The sequence below is a fragment of the Pipistrellus kuhlii genome, unplaced genomic scaffold, assembly GCF_014108245.1.
Source record: "Pipistrellus kuhlii isolate mPipKuh1 unplaced genomic scaffold, mPipKuh1.p scaffold_m20_p_52, whole genome shotgun sequence".
Lineage (NCBI taxonomy): Eukaryota > Metazoa > Chordata > Mammalia > Chiroptera > Vespertilionidae > Pipistrellus > Pipistrellus kuhlii.
Genome location: NW_023425554.1, coordinates 1,481,396 through 1,501,098, shown reverse-complemented (window position 1 = coordinate 1,501,098; position 19,703 = coordinate 1,481,396). Strand labels below are relative to the sequence as shown.

The 19,703-nt window shown below is 52.6% G+C and overlaps 1 protein-coding gene and 1 long non-coding RNA gene across 19 annotated transcripts in view; both read left to right on the top strand.

Annotated features, from left to right (window-relative positions):
* Nucleotides 1–19,172, top strand: part of EPS15L1 (epidermal growth factor receptor pathway substrate 15 like 1) — a 97,828-nt gene extending 78,656 nt beyond the window's left edge. For 8 of the 18 annotated variants that reach the window (XM_036415838.2, XM_036415832.2, XM_036415834.2 and 5 more), the window contains 4 exons: nt 1,994–2,126; nt 4,354–4,401; nt 13,217–13,422; nt 18,561–19,172. In XM_036415838.2, coding sequence (XP_036271731.1) covers nt 1,994–2,126; nt 4,354–4,401; nt 13,217–13,422; nt 18,561–18,704 — 531 coding nt within the window. In that variant the 3' untranslated portion in view covers nt 18,705–19,172. Of the gene's footprint in view, nt 1–420; nt 465–1,993; nt 2,129–4,353; nt 4,402–13,216; nt 13,630–18,560 lie in introns of those variants that run through there. The other 10 variants (XM_036415831.2, XM_036415830.2, XR_004984043.2 and 7 more) reach the window with 8 other exon arrangements.
* On the top strand, nt 4,408–10,988 carry LOC118706494. The gene is made up of 2 exons (XR_004984045.2): nt 4,408–9,383; nt 9,421–10,988. It is a non-coding gene; the product is annotated as an uncharacterized LOC118706494 (long non-coding RNA).
* Nucleotides 19,173–19,703: the final 531 nt, after the last annotated feature.

Here is a 19,703-nt window from a genome sequence, read left to right as displayed (position 1 = left end):
TCTCCAGCTTGTCCGAGAAAGTCCCACCAATGTGTTCCTGCTTTGTTTTCTGTCCCTAGGCCTGCCCCATTGGGGGAAGAATTAAAAATGCCCCTTGTTGTGTGCCCCCCCCCCCCCACTCCCTCCTTTCACTTAAAGGAAACACTTTATGGCTTATTTTCGTCAGACCTGAATTGCCAGCATCACTACTCTTGTGTTTTGGGGACATTATTGAGTAAAATCAAATTGACTTGAGCATAAGTACTGCAATACAGCGACAATTGGTCTGATCACCGAAACGGCTACTACGTGACTAATGGGCAGGAAGTGTTTATAGCATGGCAATACTAGGCAAAGGGATGATTCACGCTGCTCAAAAAAGTGCACAATTTAAAACTTAAGAATTGTTTATTTCTGGAAATTTTCATTTAATATTTTCAGACTGCAGTTGACCAGGGGTAACTGAAACTGTGGAAAGCGAAAAGGTAGCTATGTATCTTCTTGTTCTTTTTTCCTAGTTATTTTCTGTTTCAGTAAAAGTGGTCCCCACACCCATCGAAAGCGATTTTCTCCCTTTGGGATGCCCGTCCTGTGCGATGAGCTGGCCTGTCTGCGGCTCATCCGGGGGCCGGTGGATGTGTTGTGCCAGGTGCTGTGCCGGTGCTCGAGGTCAGGCTGCACATGGATAGGCACTGCTGCTCTAGGTTTGCCAGCAGGCCTCTGCCCCAGCACCTGCACTCGCTCACAGCAGACTTGGAGGAGAAGAGGAGAACTGGAGTCTGCCTTCAGGCTACCAGTTAGGTGGGACGGGGTTGGGAACCTGTTAGCCTGGTGTGGTGACGCCAGTCCTGTGGGAACCTGCAGGAACAGCTGGCAGGAAGGGTGTCGGAGAGAGCTCTGGGGGCGGCAGTGAGGTCTAGCCAGTCTCCAAGGAAGTAGAGGGCTCCGGCGGACAGGGCTCTCCAGCTGGAGACCCTGCGTGCAGAGGTCCGGAAATGCGGGCTCAGGGGCTGCAGGTACCAGGCAGTCTTAGAAGGGGATAGAGGGTAGTCAGCAGGGATGAGGCCAAAGAATTAGGCTGTGGGGGTGCGATGAAGAGTGCTTGGAGGTTACCTATGACCATCAGGGCTACACAGTGCCATCTACCTGCCATCTCTACTCATCTACCTACCTGTCATCTCTCCCTGCCACCTACATACCTACCCACTACCTGTCATCCCTAACTCCTACCTACCTACCTACCTACCTACTTACCATCTCTACCTACGTATCCTATCTGTCATTTCTACCTACCGTCTACTTACCTACCTGCCATCTTGATTTACACCCACCTATCTCCTACCTACCTCTTACCTACCTGTCATCTCTACCTACCATCTTCCCACTCACCCACCCACCCATCTTCCATGTATATGTCTTTTTGTGGGGAGATGGGCTCCTGTTTGGGTTTGAGAGGATGGGGTGGTTTGCTGCTGACAGGGGATCTGGGCCAGAGGTGCTAAGAGGCAATCTTGGCCCTGCTTATGGGTGGGGATGGGCCAGGTATTCAAGGGTGGGCTCTGACCTGAGCACTAGGGTCGGCAGTGGCCCTCTGGGGCACAGTGAGGGTCTGGTATGGTTCTGACCTTTGTCTGGAGCTGCCTGTCACTGAATGAAGGGAGTGAAAGTGGGGCACATCTCACGCATGAGCAGGAGGCCCAGGGGCCTGGAGTCAGGAAAGATATATGTGTGGCAGGGAGCACTCTCCCATGACACAAGCCCATCAAGACATGGGGTTGCTCTCACCTATTCTGTGATCTTTCTGGCTTCTCCCTCACAGACCAGGGACCCTGTCTACTGAGGGTGGAGAAAAGTGGGGGCCTGTGAGAGATCCAAGGTCTTAGTAGGGACCGAGTTCCACAGCCCAGAGGGTGGGGACGCACCAGGCTCTCGGTACTCGAGTGCTGACTCGGTGAAAGTCCGCTGCTCCATGTTAACAGTTATTTTTGCCTCTCTTTCGTGTCCTCTCTTACAGCCCCCACCTTCTGGTCCTTTCACCTCGTCCTTTGGAGGGGCAGGATTCTCCGATGACCCCTTTAAAAGTAAACAGGACACTCCCGCTCTGCCTCCGAAGAAACCTGCTCCTCCACGGCCTAAACCGCCCAGCGGTCAGTACGCTTTCTTCTCTCTCCGCCGCCCACCCGCCCCTGTCACAGGACGGGGTGGGACTGAGGGCCCCTTCGCTCACCAGCCCAGGAGAGAGCTTTGCTGTGAGGTCTGCACGGGGAACAAGAGGGCCTGCCCTCTGCCCAGTTGCCTCGGTCCACTCACGTCCACTCGGTCCCCGCTGTGTGCCTGGAGCACCCCTGCCCTGTCCCATTCCAGGCTGAGATGGTCTCCCAAAGGCCCAGGGCTCAGGGCCCTCCTCTGTCAAGGAGAGATGCCACACAGCCCCTGTCTGACATGTGGCCAGGGCTTTGCAGACCCTCTAGTCTCCCCCCTCCACCAAGCTTTTCTCAGGGTGGCCCAGGGGTGGGGACAGCAGCTGAGTCTGCCCCCTCGATCCAGTATCTCCAGATGGGTTAAGGGCTTGGGGTGGGGTATCAGGGGTGGGAGTCTTCCTTGGCTGAGTTTGACATCTCAGTAGATGACTCCCAGCAAGGGGTTGCCTGGCTGTGGCTGGCACTGCAATTTCACTCAGCTTTGGCCCTGGCGCCCTCCGAGGATTCTGGGGACTTTTAAGTCATGTGTGGGGTCTTTATGTGATAGTGATAGGCCCACAGGCCAGGTACCAGACTTGAAAGCAGTAGAGGGGCTCACTGCCATTTCCCATTTTCTTTACCCATTTTACTTTCTGTGTTCTTGGCACCCTGGCCAGCACGTATCTTTCATTCTGTGGTCTCCAGGCAAACTCCCACCCACTAGACACTTAATGTGTCTCTAGGCTTGATGCTCCCTCAGTTCTGCCTTCTGTTCCTTCTCCTTCCTTTCAGTCTGCCCCAAGGGCTCCACTTTGTGTCATCACTGCAGCCCTTGAGTCTGAGGTTAGAAACGGTCATTGGGCCAAGGCAGGCCAGTCTTCCTATATGAGATACATAGTAGAGACAAACAGAGGACGAGTTACTTAAAATTGCTGCTATGCCCCTCCTGTCACCAGGGCCAGGGCTTTTCCGGAGGATGGGCGCCTTGTGTGCAGATGAGACATGAGAGCAAGTCTGACCATGGGTTGGGCGGATTTATAACAGATCTGCTGTGACTTGTGAGCAGAAACAGATGCAAAAAGAGATCACTTCTATCAGCCACAGCCACACATCAAAGCATTTACGATAAACTGGGGAGAAACGCAAAAACAGCAGAGGAATTCCCTTCCACTATGAGAGGCTGCGTGTACCTTAGACAGAGGCAGGGCTCTTAGGGGACCCTTGATGTCTCCTGATGGAATAGCATGGAGTCTCCTCAGCCCACCGGAAAGATGAAAGCTGGAGTGTGAACGCACACATGCGCATGCACGCACATACTTGTTCGTGTGTGTGCATGTGTTCACACATGCACATATTCAAATGCATCCGTCCTCGCACACACACTTTCTCACAGTGCTTGCATGCACCTGCTTTCGTACTGCAGAGGTGCGCACGCTCTGGTGTGCATGCATGTGTGCACGCATGTGCTCTCACCACAGGGCAGTGCCGCAGTTGGGCCTCGAGGAGGAGCTGCTCCCCTCACCTGCTGGGAAGAGCAGAGCTGCATTCTCAAGGTTCCCTGGAGAGTCTCACCCAGCCTCCTCCCCTTCCCTGAAGCAGTGCTAGCTCTGCTTTGTGTCCCACACTGTCTCCTCCCTCAGGTTTCTGTCTTCGAGCCTGCCCACCCCATTTTGGCTTCTTTTTTTTTTTTTTTTTTTTCAGTGACTTCCTTAGAGCCGGTTTCAGAGCTCGGGCTTTTTAGAGAGCTGTCCACACCTTGGGAGGTTTGGACCTGTATCATGGGGTCTTAGTCTGCCTTTGCTCATGGCTTTGGGCTGTCACACCCGTGCTCTGCCTTGGCCTGTAAGGTGCCCCAGATATCCTGTTCACATCAGCAGACCTTTAGGAAGCGCTGTTGCTTCTCCAGACTTAGGAAGACCTGTAAGCAAGTCAGGCCAGGCATTGTGATGCCCTTTGGTTACCATGAGAGGAAAGGGAAGTGAGAGAGGACACATCGAGGTGGCAGCAGGACTGACTGCATTCGGTGACCTGCCCCCACCCAGGCCTCCCACCTCCAAAGACAGCTGTAATGAGAACCATACTGTGAGGTCCGGAATGCTCTGGAAAACTGTCAACACATGCAGTATTTAATCTCTGACCAACCATGACGTATCCTGGTAGATGCCTAAATGTCTCGTCTGATTCTCTTACTTAGAAGCGATGGCTGAACAGAAAAGCTGTGCACTGTATTCGCTACTGGGTGGTAGGTACATACTGTGTGGTGGTTGTCATTTGAGCCTTCCAGTGGCCTTTTGCTGTGATTTCATACTAACCTCTAGCACTAGCCATGGAAACTGCAAGCTGTGTGATGCTGTCATACTGGACATGGACCCAGCAGTTGAATTTTTCACGAGTTGCATTTGGGGGCAAGCATCTGGCAATTTGGGGATGCAGAGGAAGGTGTCTGCCCCACGCTGCTGCTTTTGTGGAGTGATTTAAGACCCAACTGTGCGCAGTGCCTCCCCTCTTGCTGTGCACGCTGCATGGAGCATGGCGCATAAACCACGAGCAGCCTGGGCGGTACCTGGTTATTAGCAGGGCAGGTCGGCAGATGAGTGAAGGGGGAAGCCCTGCTCAAAGCATTCATTAAAACACCAGCACGCCTCTTGTTCTCTTGGCTGCTTAGGATGGGAGGCAGCCAAGAGTGCTGGGTTGGTTTTGTTTTGTTTTTTTAAGAAAATATATAACCGAACAAGTTGAAAAGTATGTTTTTTGCTCTTCTCTTGACCTGGCCTTTCCTGCTTGGAGAGGCCACAAAGCCAGCATGAGGAGGAGGCCACCTCCACCGGGGAGCGCTGTGTCAAAGGCCTTCCTGACATGTAGCGGAGGCACGGTCCCAGTGTGGCTCAGTGGGGAGGAGGTAAGGTGGGCACCCTCTTCCCGGGGCCCGGTGGTCCTAGGCTCCTAGTGGCTGAGCTGAGATCCTGTGGACACAGCATAGTGGACAATCTAGACTGCCTAGTTATAGTGGTTTTTCTTACACACCAAACACGCAACTTCATACCTGCACTCACAGAAACGAAGGTGACAGAACTTGCTTTTCCAAAATCTTGCTACCCTGCACATGACAGGGGCCTGAGATTGCCATTTTCACCTGGGGCTTGTTTGTCCCAGGGGCCTTGAGGTTTCTAGAACCCATCCAGTCTCTGTGCCTAGTTGTCACATGGAAGCCAGCACATGTGACTCCAGTGCCGTTTCCCTTGGCTGCTGAGCTGTCTGGGACGCAGGGAGCCTGCTGGCTCAGGCTGGTTTCTGGCAGATGTTGGAGTGAGGGCCTGGGCTCACGTACTGGCCCTGCTGCCCCTGCTGCCCATCTCCCTGAGGGGTGGTGGGCACGCGTCTTAGCTGAGCCTTAGTTCTCCTGTCTGAGCACAGGACCAGCTCTGGCCTGCCAAGTGCCATGTGGGTAGTGCCTGCACAAGGCAATGATCCATAATATGACGTGTGTGACGTGCATCACCCAACCCACCTGGGTATGAGACCAGGACACGGGATCCCCTTCTGTAGGCTCCTTTCCCCAGAAAAGACGGATGGGCTGTGTGCTCACAGGGTTTAGCAGGGACCCTTGCTCCCCACAGGCTGCAGTTTAGGAGAAATCTGCAATTGAGTAAAGCCAGAGCTTGGTTAGCTGAACTACAAAGAGGCTCCAGGGGCCTCTCTGGCAAAGCTTGGCGTTGCCACTCAAATGGGACCAAATGCACTTTTGGGCCTTAGTCACGCATGGTTTTTTGCATGCATTAGAAGCTGCAGTGTTCACATTCTGGGTAATTGTTTTTTTATTTTTTTATTTTTAGCCGGATCGAGGTTTCATTGGCATGCAATAAATGCATGTATTTAAATGTGAGCCTGTGCTGTCACGGTGTGGGACCTCCACCTGGGAGGTTCCCTGGGAAAGTTCTGGTGTCATACTCATGTGACTAGAGCAGCCCATGCCTGGCTATCTGCTCTCAACCCCAAATCCTCAATTCTCTCTTGGCTCCAGCTGGGAAGGGCGCCCTTGGGGCACAGGGCTTTAGCAATGACTTCTCTGTGCCTGGAGGCCTTTTCTAGAAAGGTCTATTATAGTATTGAGTAACCAGCAGGTGTCTGTGTGGGGTCAAGAGAATTGGTTTCTTCCAGGCAGATGCAAATCAGACCCTTCGAAACCTGTCAGTTGGAGTCAGTGCACACACCTCCCCAGGTAAACAGTGTGTATTTTCTGCAACGGGCAGAGATCGAGATCAGTCAGAACTCACCGCTGAAGTTTCTAGGTAAAAGTTGTTGATTTGCAAAGGGAGAAACAGATTTTTTTCAAGTGCAGGAAAGGGCTGTGTGGGTGTCAGTGATTGGGCCTCCCGCCCCGCGGCGGCAGATAGTGGGACGCTGTGCCCGGCCCCACCCTTGCCACTTCCTGCAAGTGCAGCCCTGCTTTGCGGTTCCTGCAGAGCCCGGGTAACACCAGCTAGTGCGCTTCACCACTAACCAGCCCGTCACCTTTAACCTCTCCACAATTTAATTGTCCTTTTATTACTGCTAATGACCTTTTCACCCTCCAAAAAAGCCAGTGCACACACTTACGAGGTCTTTTTGCCCCTTTTCCCTTCTCATAATCTTTTGGATGACCACAGACAAACGAGATACCATTTCGTCTGCATCCTGTGTGATTCAAAAGATTCTCAAAAAAATAAATAAATAAATAAATAAAATAAAAAGGGAAAATCCTTTTCCCCCTGGAACACGAGTCCCTCCTACAAACTGTGTGGATTCCAGGTTCGTTCTTTTGCAGTTTTCTGGTTGCCGCCCATCTTTGGGTTGGCAGGTGTGTGCTTGGCTCTCCCTGTGTCCTGAGAGGCCAGGCTGGGGCGAAACCATGGTGGTCGTCCTGCACCCACGTGGGTCCTGACCTCATGTTTATCACACAAGATCCACTTTTAAAATGGCTTCTCCAGTTGAGCCATGCGGTTAGCACCTCAGCCTTGAACTTAACTACTTTAATTCTGTTCCCACGATGATTTCAAAGAGATAATCGGTGGGTACATTGAGGTTCTAGAATGGCACAAGCAGTTCACCGCTCGCACGAGAAGCCTGGAAAATTTCACCACTGCCGGCCAGCCCTCGGAGCCGCCGGCCCTGCACACTGGCAGGGTCTGCCAGGCTGGGTGTGCCCCTGAGGAGGAGTGCTCGAGAGCTGGCGGGACTGACTTGCAGCAGAGGGAAAGTGCTTTCCTCTCAGCCTCTTACAAGTAAAATGCCTGGAGATGGGTTGTTTTTTGGGTGAATTTCTGTTCTGCAAAATTGGCTGAGTACAAAAATAGAAGCATTTGCCTATCTTAGCGCACACCTACCCTCCTGCACCCAGAAGGGCGGATTGAGTGGGAGTCAAGTGACACAGTTGTCACCTGTTGTTCAGTGCATTGCACATGCCCAGGCTTGGGGTCTTGAAGCACAGAAATCAGGCTCAGCTGGCTCAGCCAGCTGGGGTCCTGGAGGGTCGCGGTGTGGTGTACGGAGAGCCTGAACTCCCATCCTGTATCTGAGCATAGGTGCGAACAGACAGGAGACACTGCCCTGCCCCGGTGCCCTTCCCAACCCCTCTGGGACCTGTGTACCTGCCACCAGCCCTTGGGTTTTTGGCTCTACCTACAGCAAGGTGAGGGGGGCCTGGACGGTGCTCCCTGTGCTGCCTGCTTTTTTTTCTTCTTTTTTTTTTCTTTCTTCTTCTTTGATGGGGGTGAACATGGTTGTTCATTTCTTCTTGTTTTTCTCATATTCAAAGCACTGAGTCAAACCTCTGTGCCCTCCACCCCCCACCATTGTCAACCGAAAAGCAGCACATGTATGATTGATTGGGGGCAGGTGGTCATAAAAAGAATGAACGTGGGGGTCTCCCATTCTGCTGCAGGCTCTCCTGACTCCTGAGCCGCCCCCACAGCCAGAGAATGTTCTTGATGGGCTCTACACGTGGCCCTCTGGTGCACACACGCCTTCTAACCGCTCCAGACCCACAGCGTGGCCCCCGTGCTTTTCTTAAATGTGGGCATGACACCTCTGTGCCAGAGCAGAAGTGGCACTCACTCTGGCAGCATCAGCATTCCCCCGTAGGGAGGAACAAAGGCAGTGGCCCCTGTGGGTGTAGCTAGCGTCTCCCCAGTCCCCCCAGGCACCTGAGCCCCTGGAGGGTGCGGGCAGACCCGCAGAGTGTGTCAAATGTGCAAATCAAAGAACAAATGTGATTTTTAAAAAGCAGAACTGTGAGACCTGCAGTCTGTGTTGTTTTTTTTTTGTCGTGATGACCAAGTTGGGACTCATTTGTGAATCATACAGCTCCCCCTCCCTCCGTTTTGGCTGTAGATCTGATTTTTCCTCCCCCAGGTTTCTTATAAATGTCACAGTAGCCTTTCGTGGAAACCTTGAAACTTGTATTTCTCATTTCAAGAGGTATTTAACTTTGGAGGACCCAAAGTGGCTGCTTTCCCCCCTTTGTCTTCTGATTCTGGTTGACCCCATGTCCACTGGGCTCCTCACCCTGTGGGATTTCCATGACCTCTGACCTCCCAGACCCCTCCCAGAGGATGGAAACACACCAGTTGCAGGGAGCCCAGTGGTAATAGTAAATATTTGTTCAGCTTTTCTCAACAATTCAGAACCAGACCTCATCCTGTTCCCTTCAATGCATTAAGCACATTTTCTTAAAATTCGTAAATATTTTTAGTGGAAAATCTCAATGCTGTGATGGTGGGACCTCAGATTTTATCACGGGGCTGTGCTACTTGGCACAGCTTTGATCTGCACTCGCCTTCTCCTCGCGTGTGCAGCCGTGAGCGCAGGGCTGTTTCTGCAGGACTCCTCACCTGCAGGCTGGCCAGATGGTCCTGTGCATCCTGGTTTTCCACGGCCCATCGTCGTGGGAGCCAGAGCAGACATGGATACGTGCTGGTGAAAAGCAGTCTTTTTCTATAAAGTTCCCAAGCAATTTTGAACTTGCAGCATCGTGCTCTGAACAGCCTGGTTCTCTCTTTCTCCCTACTCCCCCCAATTCAACTTTGTTTTGCTGGTATGTGGGGGTGGGAAGGGAGAAGCCCCCTCCCCAGCCACAGCTCTCCTTGTGGTGTGACTCTTAAGAAGCCTGGTGGTTGTGTGGGTGTCCCTTGTTGTGTAGGATGAATGACAGTTGTGTGAGGATCCCCCTTAGGATGGGAGTCCCAGGTTGTGTGGGATGGGTGACAGTTGTGTGCTGTCCCAGGTTGTGTAGTGTGAGTGACAGTTGTGTGAGGATCCCCCGTAGGATGGGAGTCCCAGGTTGTGTGGGATGGGTGACAGTTGTGTGCTGTCCCATGCTGTGTAGTGTGATGATAGTTGTGTGGACAGTTGTGTGCTGTCCCACGCTGTTGGGATAAATGGCAGTTGTGAGAACGTCCTGTGTTGTGTAGGGTAATAGCTGAGGTGGGGCAGCTGTCCTGACCACAAACCTTTGTTTTTTATTTATTTTTTTATTTTCTGTTGTTTTTGTATTTATCTCTCATCTGCAGAACTGCATTTTTCCAACTATAGCCCTGAATTTTATAAATAGAACTCAGCAAGTGTCTGGTTGGAAAGGTTGGAATGAATACACACATTCACACGTATATTTTTGATATTTTATTTATCAGATGTGTTGAGATCCTAAATCATCCAAAACCTATCATTATCCTCCTAAGAATTTTGAATGAGAGAATCCGTCTTTCCGACTTCTCAGCGTTCATATTTTTTGAAGTTTGAGGGGCGGGGCAGAGTGTGTATTTGTGTTCTCTTGTTTTTCCATGCACCGGCTCTCAGGGACCCTTCCTGGCCAGGGTTTCCTGAAAAGCATGTTGGGAAAGCAGAACTGGGAGCTTCGTTGCCAATAACTCGTTCTGGAGTCACTGCCCCAATTCTGGCCACTTGGCCGATCCCAGCCCGGGGGCTCTCAGGCCTCAAGAAGTTTAGAAATAAGAGAATTGAAGACATTTCTACCAGGGTGGAGCCGGCCACCGAGCTTTTTTTTTTAACAGCACACACTGTGGTAAACCATCGGGTTCATATTGTTTTTGCTAAAGGCAGTCCTGTGTGCGGTTTCGGTGCACCGCTTGGGTAACTGTTGAAACTGCTGCGGTTTGAAATAAGCCCTATTTTGCCTTCTCTTCAATCTTGTGTCCTCCTCTTGTTCATGAAAACTACTCTGAGTGTTGGAGAATCGCCGTGGGTGCCAGGTTGGCAGCTGCAGCCCCCAGGGGTCTCCATTTCGTTTGACTTTGGTCACCACCGCCTTCTGCCACCCTCGGGGGCCGGTGGTCCCTGGCAGAAATCTAGGAAGATGCCACCTAACCGTGCGTGCCAGGCATCATCCTGGTTAGCGTTTGTACCAATTTTTGAAAGATTTTTTGTTTCTTCTCTGAAACATGCATCAGTCATGATCCTTTCTCGTGCTACCTGGAACCATAAAGAGGGATAAAACTGCAATGAGTTTGCTCAGGGACACGGAAGCAAATTAAAGTTATTCTGTCACGTTTGAGATAAACTACACCTCAGAAAATCGGAAAACGATTAAGGAATTAGCAGAAGTGGTTATGTAAAAGCAGGAACTAGACCCAGAATGTTTTAAAATGTAGCTGCTAAAAATAAACGGGGATGCAGAGAGAAGTTTGGGTTCAGGGCTGTCCCGGTGTGTGTCCCACTCAGAAAGCCTCTGGTCACAAGCAGAGTGTCAACCGAACTGGCAATACCCTTGGCTTTGCAAGTGTCATGCACAAGAATAATCCAGCCTTGTGCTGAAACACAAAAACAGATGACCGAGAAAAAACCGTTGTGTTTTCCCCCCTCTGAAAACAAGAGCAGTTGATGTGCCCTGGTTTCATATGAACACAGTCATGATTTCTAAATAACAACGGTTTCGGCACCAGCCAAACCAGGCGTGAGCAATTCTTGATGTGAACGATGCTTTTCATCTCCCCATCATCTCCGCTTGTCAGAAACCTCAGCTTCAAATCCCAGCAGGCTGGATTCTTACCACACCCCGAAAAGCAATGAAAAAAAACACACACCCTGCAACAAAAAACAAACCGGGGGAGGAAGTTCTTAATTAAAAAGAAGAAAAATACAGTAGCGGGTGATGTACTTAAACACCCGACCCCTGGCTGAGATCAGCTTGACCTCTTTCTCCTGCTTAGACATCTGTCCTTTGTGACCAGCCAGACCTTGCAAGGAATGCCCCCAGTTAGGCACCACGCCGGACCTGCTGCTGGAACCAGAGTCTGTGCCCTTCCCTGGGGCTCAGCCCGTCTCCAGCAGCTCTGACTCTCCCTGGTTAGGTTTCTGCTGTTTGGTCCATCATCATGTTAGTTTTTGGTTAAAAAAAAAAAAAAAAAAATTTAGCCCACAAGTGCCCCAGTGACTATTGCTTTCTTGCAGAGGAGGGAAGCTAGAGGTCCTTAGTCCCTCCTAGCTTCTCAGAGTGGTTCCCCCAAAGGTCTTGAGTCCTGGCTCACATGTATCCCTGGCTAGAACCGGGATAGGGTGGGATTTATTGGCTCCTATGGTATGCTGAGCTCCACCACCCACATGGAAATGACCCTCGGGGACCCGCAGGTGTGCTCGAGGCTAGACCAGGACAGAAGTCAGTGCCATGGGAGGTGGCCAAGGCAGTGGGGGTGGCTGCAGGGGAGGAGTGGCTAAGGGAGGTGCCAGGGGAGGGGGAGGTGTGAGAGACTAGCCGGGCTGGGCAGTGCAGGGCAGCCTGGGCAGTGGAAATGGCTGTGGAAAGATCAGGGGTAGCCAGGCCAGGAGGTCAGCATTGTTCTCTGGACGCTGTCTCCCAGGGCACCCTAGCCCATGGGTGTGGTGTCCTCACACTGGCACGGTGTACACACGAGAGCTGGTCTCCCTGGGCCCAGAAGTGGCTGCACGTGCTCCAGGACACACACACACCCTCCCAGTGCGCTTTGTGTGAGCACGTGTGTGTCTGTGATCAAGCCTCAGATGGTGCCACCGCCTGGGCTCTCCCAGGGCAACTCTTCGGGCCTTTGAACCAGCCACCCCAAAGGGGATCTGCCCTGGAGGCTTCCCCTGCCATCCTCACACATGGTGCTCCTCAGTGGGAGTGGTTGCAGAGGGCAGGAGGAGACTGGATGGGAGCTGGACAGGAAATTGCAGACATTGGGGGAGGTACCCACCGTATCTGAGCACCTCTGGCAGAGCAGAGCTGCAGTTGGAGTCCTCCGTTTCCTTTTGGGGTTCGAAGGGTACCAGGTGGCCTGGCTCTGACTTCCGGGGGCCTGGAGCATCCCTCAGTCTCACATATGGCTTGCTTACTGCCTGCCAGGCCTCAGAGCTAACACCCTATCCATGCAAGGGGATGCTGTTTTCTTGTAAAAGGCTGTAACCAATATATTTTTAGCCTTGCAGGCTTTACGTTCTCCATCCCAGGTGGCCAACTCTGTTGTCCTGGATGAAGGCAGCATAGAAGACCGTGAACAAACGCACAGCTTATTGGCATGCGCGTGCCATTAAATTGTGACTTACCAAGGCAGGGGGACCCCTGTGGGCAGGTCCTGCTCTCAGCTGCTGCTCAGTCACTGGGCAGACCTCCTTGCCCCGTCTGCTGGGGCTGCTATGACCGGGTGGCTTACACTGCAGACATTTATTGTTCTCGGTTCTGGAGGCTGGAAGTATGACAGCGAGGTTCAGCAGTGTTGGTTTCTCCTGCCTCCCTGAGTCCTCAGAGGTCTACCCCTGAGTCTGTCCTGTCCTCTTCTTACAAGGACACCATTCAGCACAGGGCCCATGCAGTGACCTCATTTTTCCTGAATTACCTCTTTACAGACCTTTCCAAATACAGTCACATTCTGAGGTCCTGGGGCTGAGGATCTCAGCACGAGTTGTGTGGGTGAGGGGCGGGCACAGTTCATCCCACAGCAAGCCCATTTCATGGACTCTGTTCTGTCCGTGGTCAGTAACTTGTATTTCTTTTTTCTCTTCCTTTTTTTTTTCTTTTTTTTTTTTTTTCTGTCTCCTGAACTTTCCAGGTAAAAGTACACCTGTAAGCCAGCTCGGTTCTGCAGACTTTCCCGACTCCCCCGATCCATTCCAGCCGCTCGGGGCTGACAGCAGTGACCCGTTCCAAAATAAGAGGGGGTTTGGGGACCCGTTTAGTGGAAAAGATCCATTTGCTCCCTCCTCTTCAGCTAAGCCTTCTAAAGCCTCCTCCCTGGGCTTTGCAGACTTCACCTCTGTAAGTTGAGTTCTTCGCCTCCGTTCCACTCCCTCCCCTCCGCTTGCAGCTTCTTTGGGGCTTTTTTTTTTTTTTTTTTTTTTTTTTTTTTGGCTTACGTTTCCTGGTACCTCATGCCACCAGCTGTGTTATTTATTCTGTACTGCTGCTTTCTGTAAGAAAAAAAAATGTTTCTCAATAAAGAAAAGTGCTATGGTTTGGATACTCTGTGATGAGGGCACATGTCATTCCAGCATGGTGGCCCACGCTGGTGGCCGCACCTGCCCGTCTCTGTCTTTCCCTGGCCTGGTCGACTGTCTTGTTTCTCTCGCCCGGAGGCTGTTGTGCTCATTGACTTTTGGAAGCTGAGATGTCAGACACCTCTGAAGTATCAAAGCAAGATTGCAAAAGTTACATTAGGATCTCACTGTCCCCAGAAGGTCTCTGCAAGAATTCTAACTGTCCCTCCTCAGCGCACTTTGTGCAGCAAGTGCGAAGTGAGGGACCCAGGCGGGTACACGAAGGAAGAGCAGTTTGGTTTGTTTGAAGCTTTAATTTCAGTTACCAGCTCTGATGAAAAGAGGAATCCAGCCTAGAACCACCACTCTGAAGCCCTTCTGCCAAAACAAAACAAAACAAAACAAAACAAAACACCCCAACCCCAACCCTCCAAAAGCTATTTAAGCAAATTCAAGTGCCTTTTCAGAAGTCTGGCTATTTCTTGGTATGAGAGAGATTCCCAGATTATAAATGCTGTCACTTTTGGTGTTTTTGGCACCATCATCAGTACCCAAAGATCTTGTTCTCACAGAGATTCGGTTTGTCTTCCCAGAATTGGTTTTACTGTCTGTTGTTTTCTTTCTTTTTTTAAGTTTTCTTCGTTCAAATTTGCCAAGTATCTTGTTTTCTGGCTAGGTGTGACATGCATTATTTATAGATGCTTTGACTCCTAGAATATCCTTCTTAAAACAACCTCTGCCATCTATACCCGTGCCCCATGAACGCCCGATTCATTTCAGATCCACCTCGTGCCCAACTATCTTGTGGTTTATCGAAGCCGCCCAGTGCGACGCTATGTTCCTGGCTCTTGGTGACCTGTAAATGTTTTACAGCTGCAGTCAGCTCAGTGTTGTTGACAGCCTGTGCACACTGTGGATGTGTACAAATGGAGACCTTGTTAATAAAAGCCAGAAACAAAACCTGCTTTATCTACAGTTTTTTTTTTTTAATAGGACCACGTTTGTTTTTCAGTGGAAAAAATATTAAATGCTGATGAAAAAAATAGAGCCATTCATGCATGACTCAGGTGCTCTGTTTTGGGCAGGGCAGAGGGAAAAGTGCATTCGAATGGCAATTTGAAGAAATGACTGTTCTCTTTCTGAAACGCATAAGACTGTTTCCTGTGGACCCTGCACCCTCCCGATGGCTGGGTTTTGGAAAACATTAAAAGAAATACCAAGGTTTTAAATTATCATCTGGCTCAACACTTCTGGTCATTCCAGAACGCTTGTTAACTTTGATTTTTAAATACTCCCGATACTTAATCGCCCTCATTTCCAGGTGGGGTATCTGATTCTGCCCAGTGGAGTGTGCAGCTGTTTTCTGTTTAAAACACCTTTCCTGCTTCGGATGCCCCAGGTTTTCCAGAGGAAGTCTGGAAATCAGTGAGATTCTGTCCCTCTGATGGGATGGCTGGAGGACAGACAGGAATCTTACTGGTTTGGCTTGTTCCCCTTGGTGATACCATAGTCCAAAAATGTTAATACCTGTCCCCCTCTGGGAAATCAGGATATTTTTGCATTTTCCTGGCGTGGGGGTTCAGCCCATTAGCCTGTGGTTTCAGGGTACACTGGGCCTGGATTTGTGCTAACTCAAAGAGGCCAGAGTGGGTTTCTCCGGTGTATTTTAGCTCCCCAGTAAAAACGGGACTTTCACTGCCCAGCAGACTGGCAGTGTGACTCTCAGATCCGATGTTCTGAGTGCCGCCAAGACATGGTGTTACCTGTGCAAAGGTAGCTTGGTCCGTGTTGGAGTTCAGGCACTAATGTCATACACGTGTGTGGCCCCCCTTTGGCACCCCAGCTCTGTCACCTAGAATAAGGTGACCAGATGTCCCGCTTTTCAACAATTTGTCCCGCTTCCTGTGCATTTTTAAAAAGTCTTGATTTTTTGAAAGATTCTCAGGACTTTTTAAAAACGCCACGGGATTTGGGACAAATTGTTAAAAAAAAAAAATTGGGACGTCTGGTCACCTTAACCTGAACCCTCTAATTTACGAGTCCCAAGTTTTCATCAGTGGGTCCTTTCCGAGATTTCTTTAGAAACCAGCCTTTCTGTCTCTTGCGAACGTATTTATTAGGCAGTAACGTTTATAGGTTAGCAAAACGGCACCTTTTCCGGAAGTCTGCATTGAGAGCAGAGCAAATGTCAGATGGGCAAAGTTGGCGCCGTGGAGTGAGTTGGATGCAATTTCAACATCAGAATAAAGTGAGTTAATGGAGGAGCTAGCAGTGTCCCTCGGGTGATGAGTGGCAGTGCTGTTAGATGTCTCAGGATGCGGATGTTGGTGCCCATGGAGGAATGGCACCTGGCTCTCCTGTGAGTTGTTGTCTGAATCGAGGACATAGTGTTCTTCCCGAGTGGGCACCCCCGGGCAGGAGTCTTGGAGGGGCAGCATCCTCGTGCCCACTGTGTGTCTCAGCCCCATGATGGCACCAGAGTGATACAGAGACCAGAGCTGCCCACAGGCATCCCGGATCCTGGCCATCGTGACGCCTCAGGTCAGAGGACTGGAGAATAGGCTTGTTCCAGCGTCTGCACCAGGGCCCAGAAAGGATTATCACCTGATTGGAGACACAGACACCCCCTTCGCCAGTTTTCTCTCGGACGTCACTGTCCACACAAACCACCTGCGTGATTCTAGTCTCCATGGTGGGGCCTGAGCTGGCCTTGAACCAGTCCACTCAGGAGGCACCAGAACGTTCTGTCAGCTGTTTTATCTGAAATGCAGACCCCTGAGCAGATGGCTCCGAGACCCATGGGCTGCGCTGGGCCCTGGGAACAGGCCTTGGTTCCAGGCCTTGGTCTGGATGACCCGTGGCATCACTCGTCAGCCCCTCCACCCTCCGGGGCAGGCAGGGGCAGGGTCCCTGTCAGTGCACCTGTTCCTCCCATCTGCCAGCAGCAGCCTGGAGTCATTCCCACCAGCTTTTGTTGTTTTTTCCTTGTTTTTCTCCTGTTGAGGTGTTGGAAAATCCCCCCAGAGCGTTGGGGCTTATCTGTGCGCAGTGGTGGAAACAGGGAGGGGACAGTTTTCAGGGCAGTTTCTCAACAAAAACTTAACTTTTCCTCCCAGAGTGGTACTTGGTGCTGACTCCCAGGCCAGGTGGGGAGAGGCCTCCTGGGCTGCCCCCTCTTCCGCCAGGACACCTCTGCTTAAGACTAGGCTGCTTCCATCACCCTCCCCACTGCCGGGTCCCCACCCTCAGCCCTCTCTCACTCCCACACGGCCATCGAGCCATGAATCATTGAGAACTGCCCAGTCACTGGCCAGGGAGCTGAGGGTAACTCTCAGCTCTCCTCTGGGGCCTTTAGCCTATCCCAGCCCAGCCCCTCACACCAGCCTCCATTCTGGCAGCACCAAGGTTGGGTGCTCGGCCCCTCCATGCCCAGAGCACAGGTGGGCCCTGGAGGCTTGGGTGCTATCCTGGACCCAGACTTCCCGCAGAAACAGCTGACAGCACCACCCCCTCTCCGACCCCAAGAGAATCCAGGCCTCTGGGGACTTGGCTCTGCAGCCGCCTCCCCTCCCAGGCCGTGGTGTTGCCATCTGTCCCAGAATCCCACCTCCTGGGTTGTCCCCCGGACTGTGTGTGTGTGGTGTGTGTGTGTGTATGGAGAAGTAGCTGTGCATTCCTGTCACACTTCCTTTCCCAGCACCCTGGTGGACCTGCCAAGGGCCTCCACGGGAGCTGTGTGGGATTGGGATCATCGGTCGGTCTGTTCCGTGGGCACCTGTCAGAGGGCCAGCCTGCCACTTGGTCTCTGTGTCCCCCAGGGCTTGGCAGGGTCAGTGCTGCGAGCGGAGATTCTGGCTAAGGGCGGCCACGGCCCAGAGCAGGCCGCAGCTCTGCTCTCGCGTCCGGGCCCGCGGGGCCAGAGCTGTCTCACTGGGAGACGGAGCAGTTCCCGGGGGCCTCGGGGGAAGCCCGGGGGAGCCGGGCACCAGCCAGGAGGCAAGCGTGTGGATCTGGCTCTTCTTTTCTTTCCTTGGAGCTAAGGGCTCTCCGATGGTTTGCAGTCACCCGTCTTGGAATGATAGCCATTTTCTCCCTTGTTTGAAAAAAAAAACCACTTTTTTTTTTTTTTTTTTTTTTTTTTAAATGGAACCTTTCAGAAAAGGACGCCAACAATGAACACCTTGTGGACTGAATGGCACGTAACTGCCAGGGCCTCGTCGTGGTGAGCCGGAGCGAGGCTGGGCGGGAGGAGAGGCCACACCTCGAGACCGTTGTCGCCACCCTTGGCCTCGGACCTCTGGGCCCATTGGCAGTCAGAGATCTGTTCAAGCCAGACTCTGCAGCCCAGCGCCTGTGCCACCAGCGTCAGCAGCCTGCCTTCGAGGCCAGGCTTTGCAGGCTCGCCGTCCTAGCTCCTGGGGGGTCAGCTGACCTCCCCCCGAGGCTGCTTTTAGAGACCCCCCCTCCGGCTGCAGAGGAGGCTGACGGGGGCTTCTCCAGCTCAGGAAGCCTGTCTCAGTCCCGGGGGCCGCGGGAGTCAGTGTCCCACACCGATGCGCCCTGCTGCCTGCGTCAGTCCCCTGCAGGGGCAGGTGGCTGGTTTCTCTGAGGTCCAAGGTGGCGCTGAAGTCAGACTCAGCCCTGCTTCTCCGTGCCTGTGATCCCTCCCTCCCAGACTGAGTGTCAGGGCCGGGGCGTGCGTGTCCCCTTCCCAGCTCTAACCAAGATACAAACTTTTGGCTTTTTCTGGTTTTTCGCACCCCGCCCCCTCATGCATCCCAGCGTTGCGTGCGGTTCCCTGCTTCCTGCCCCCCTTTGACAGGCCTTCTCTCCTCTCCTCCCCTGTCCCTACGCACCCACCCCCGGCCGGGGGCTGCGGCTCCCAAGCCACGTAACCCAGCCTGTGTTTGTTCTTTGCAGTTTGGCAATGAGGAGCAGCAGCTGGCGTGGGCCAAGCGGGAAAGCGAGAAGGCGGAGCAGGAGAGGCTGGCGCGGCTGCGGCGGCAGGAGCAGGAGGACCTGGAGCTGGCCATCGCGCTCAGCAAGGCCGACATGCCCGCCTAGGCGGAGGCCGCCAAGCGCGGGGCGGGGCGGGGCGGGACTGCCGTGGCGGTTCTCAGCGGGAAACGCCTCCGAGTCTGTACATACGGGCACTCGCACAGCGGGCCCGGTTCACCGGGATGTGTCACGGCCACTGTAGGTCAAGCACTTGCTGGTCAGGAGGCCTCGGGCTCTGGGCGGCTCGTCCCACGCGAGGAAATGAGGCTCGCCCTGCAGAGAGGCCCGGAAAGGCACGGCCGCCGCCACCGCCATCACCTCTCCACTGTGACAGCCCTGCTGGTGACATGCCCACCCGGAACGGGCGGAGGGAGCCGGCGCCCCTGTCCCGCCGCCTCTGCTCACAGCTGCTCCGCGTCCCAGCGCCAGGGCCACCCCCCGCCCCTCCCCAACCCAGACAGAGCCCTGCGATGTATGCATTCGTTGTATAAAAATTAAGTTTGAATGATTAATATAAAATATTTTAATACAAAACACAAAGACTCTCTCCTTCCCTTTCATTTAAATATTGCTTTCCTTGCATTCACATTCGCGCGTGATGTCACAGTGGCAGACCAGCCACAGTGACATGGAGAGCTGGGTTGAGTGTTTCTCTTTCAATCCTGTTTGGGAAGCTTCTAGGACCACAGAGAAGCCAATTGGAAGTTCCCATGGGTCGTCCTGTCCCCCAAGGATGCAGTCCTCTGTCACCTCACTGCTGTTTAAAGATCTCCGCGAGGGGCTTTCTTCACACCATGAGCTCTGAAAGGCAGATGGGCGAGCTCTCCACTAGGACGGCTGGATTCCCCCAGAACATTCCAGAAGCTGGGACATGACTGCTGGGATGACCTCAGGACATGCTGAGGACACGGCACATGGCCCTGCTGTGTTCTCACTGTCCTCCGGCAGACACTACATCCTCGGCCACCTTCTCAGTAAAGACGATAAAGCTGGAATCCGGGTGGCCAGAGCCCAGCCTGAGAACAGCCTTTATCCAGAGAAACCTCCAATCCCAAACCACGCAGG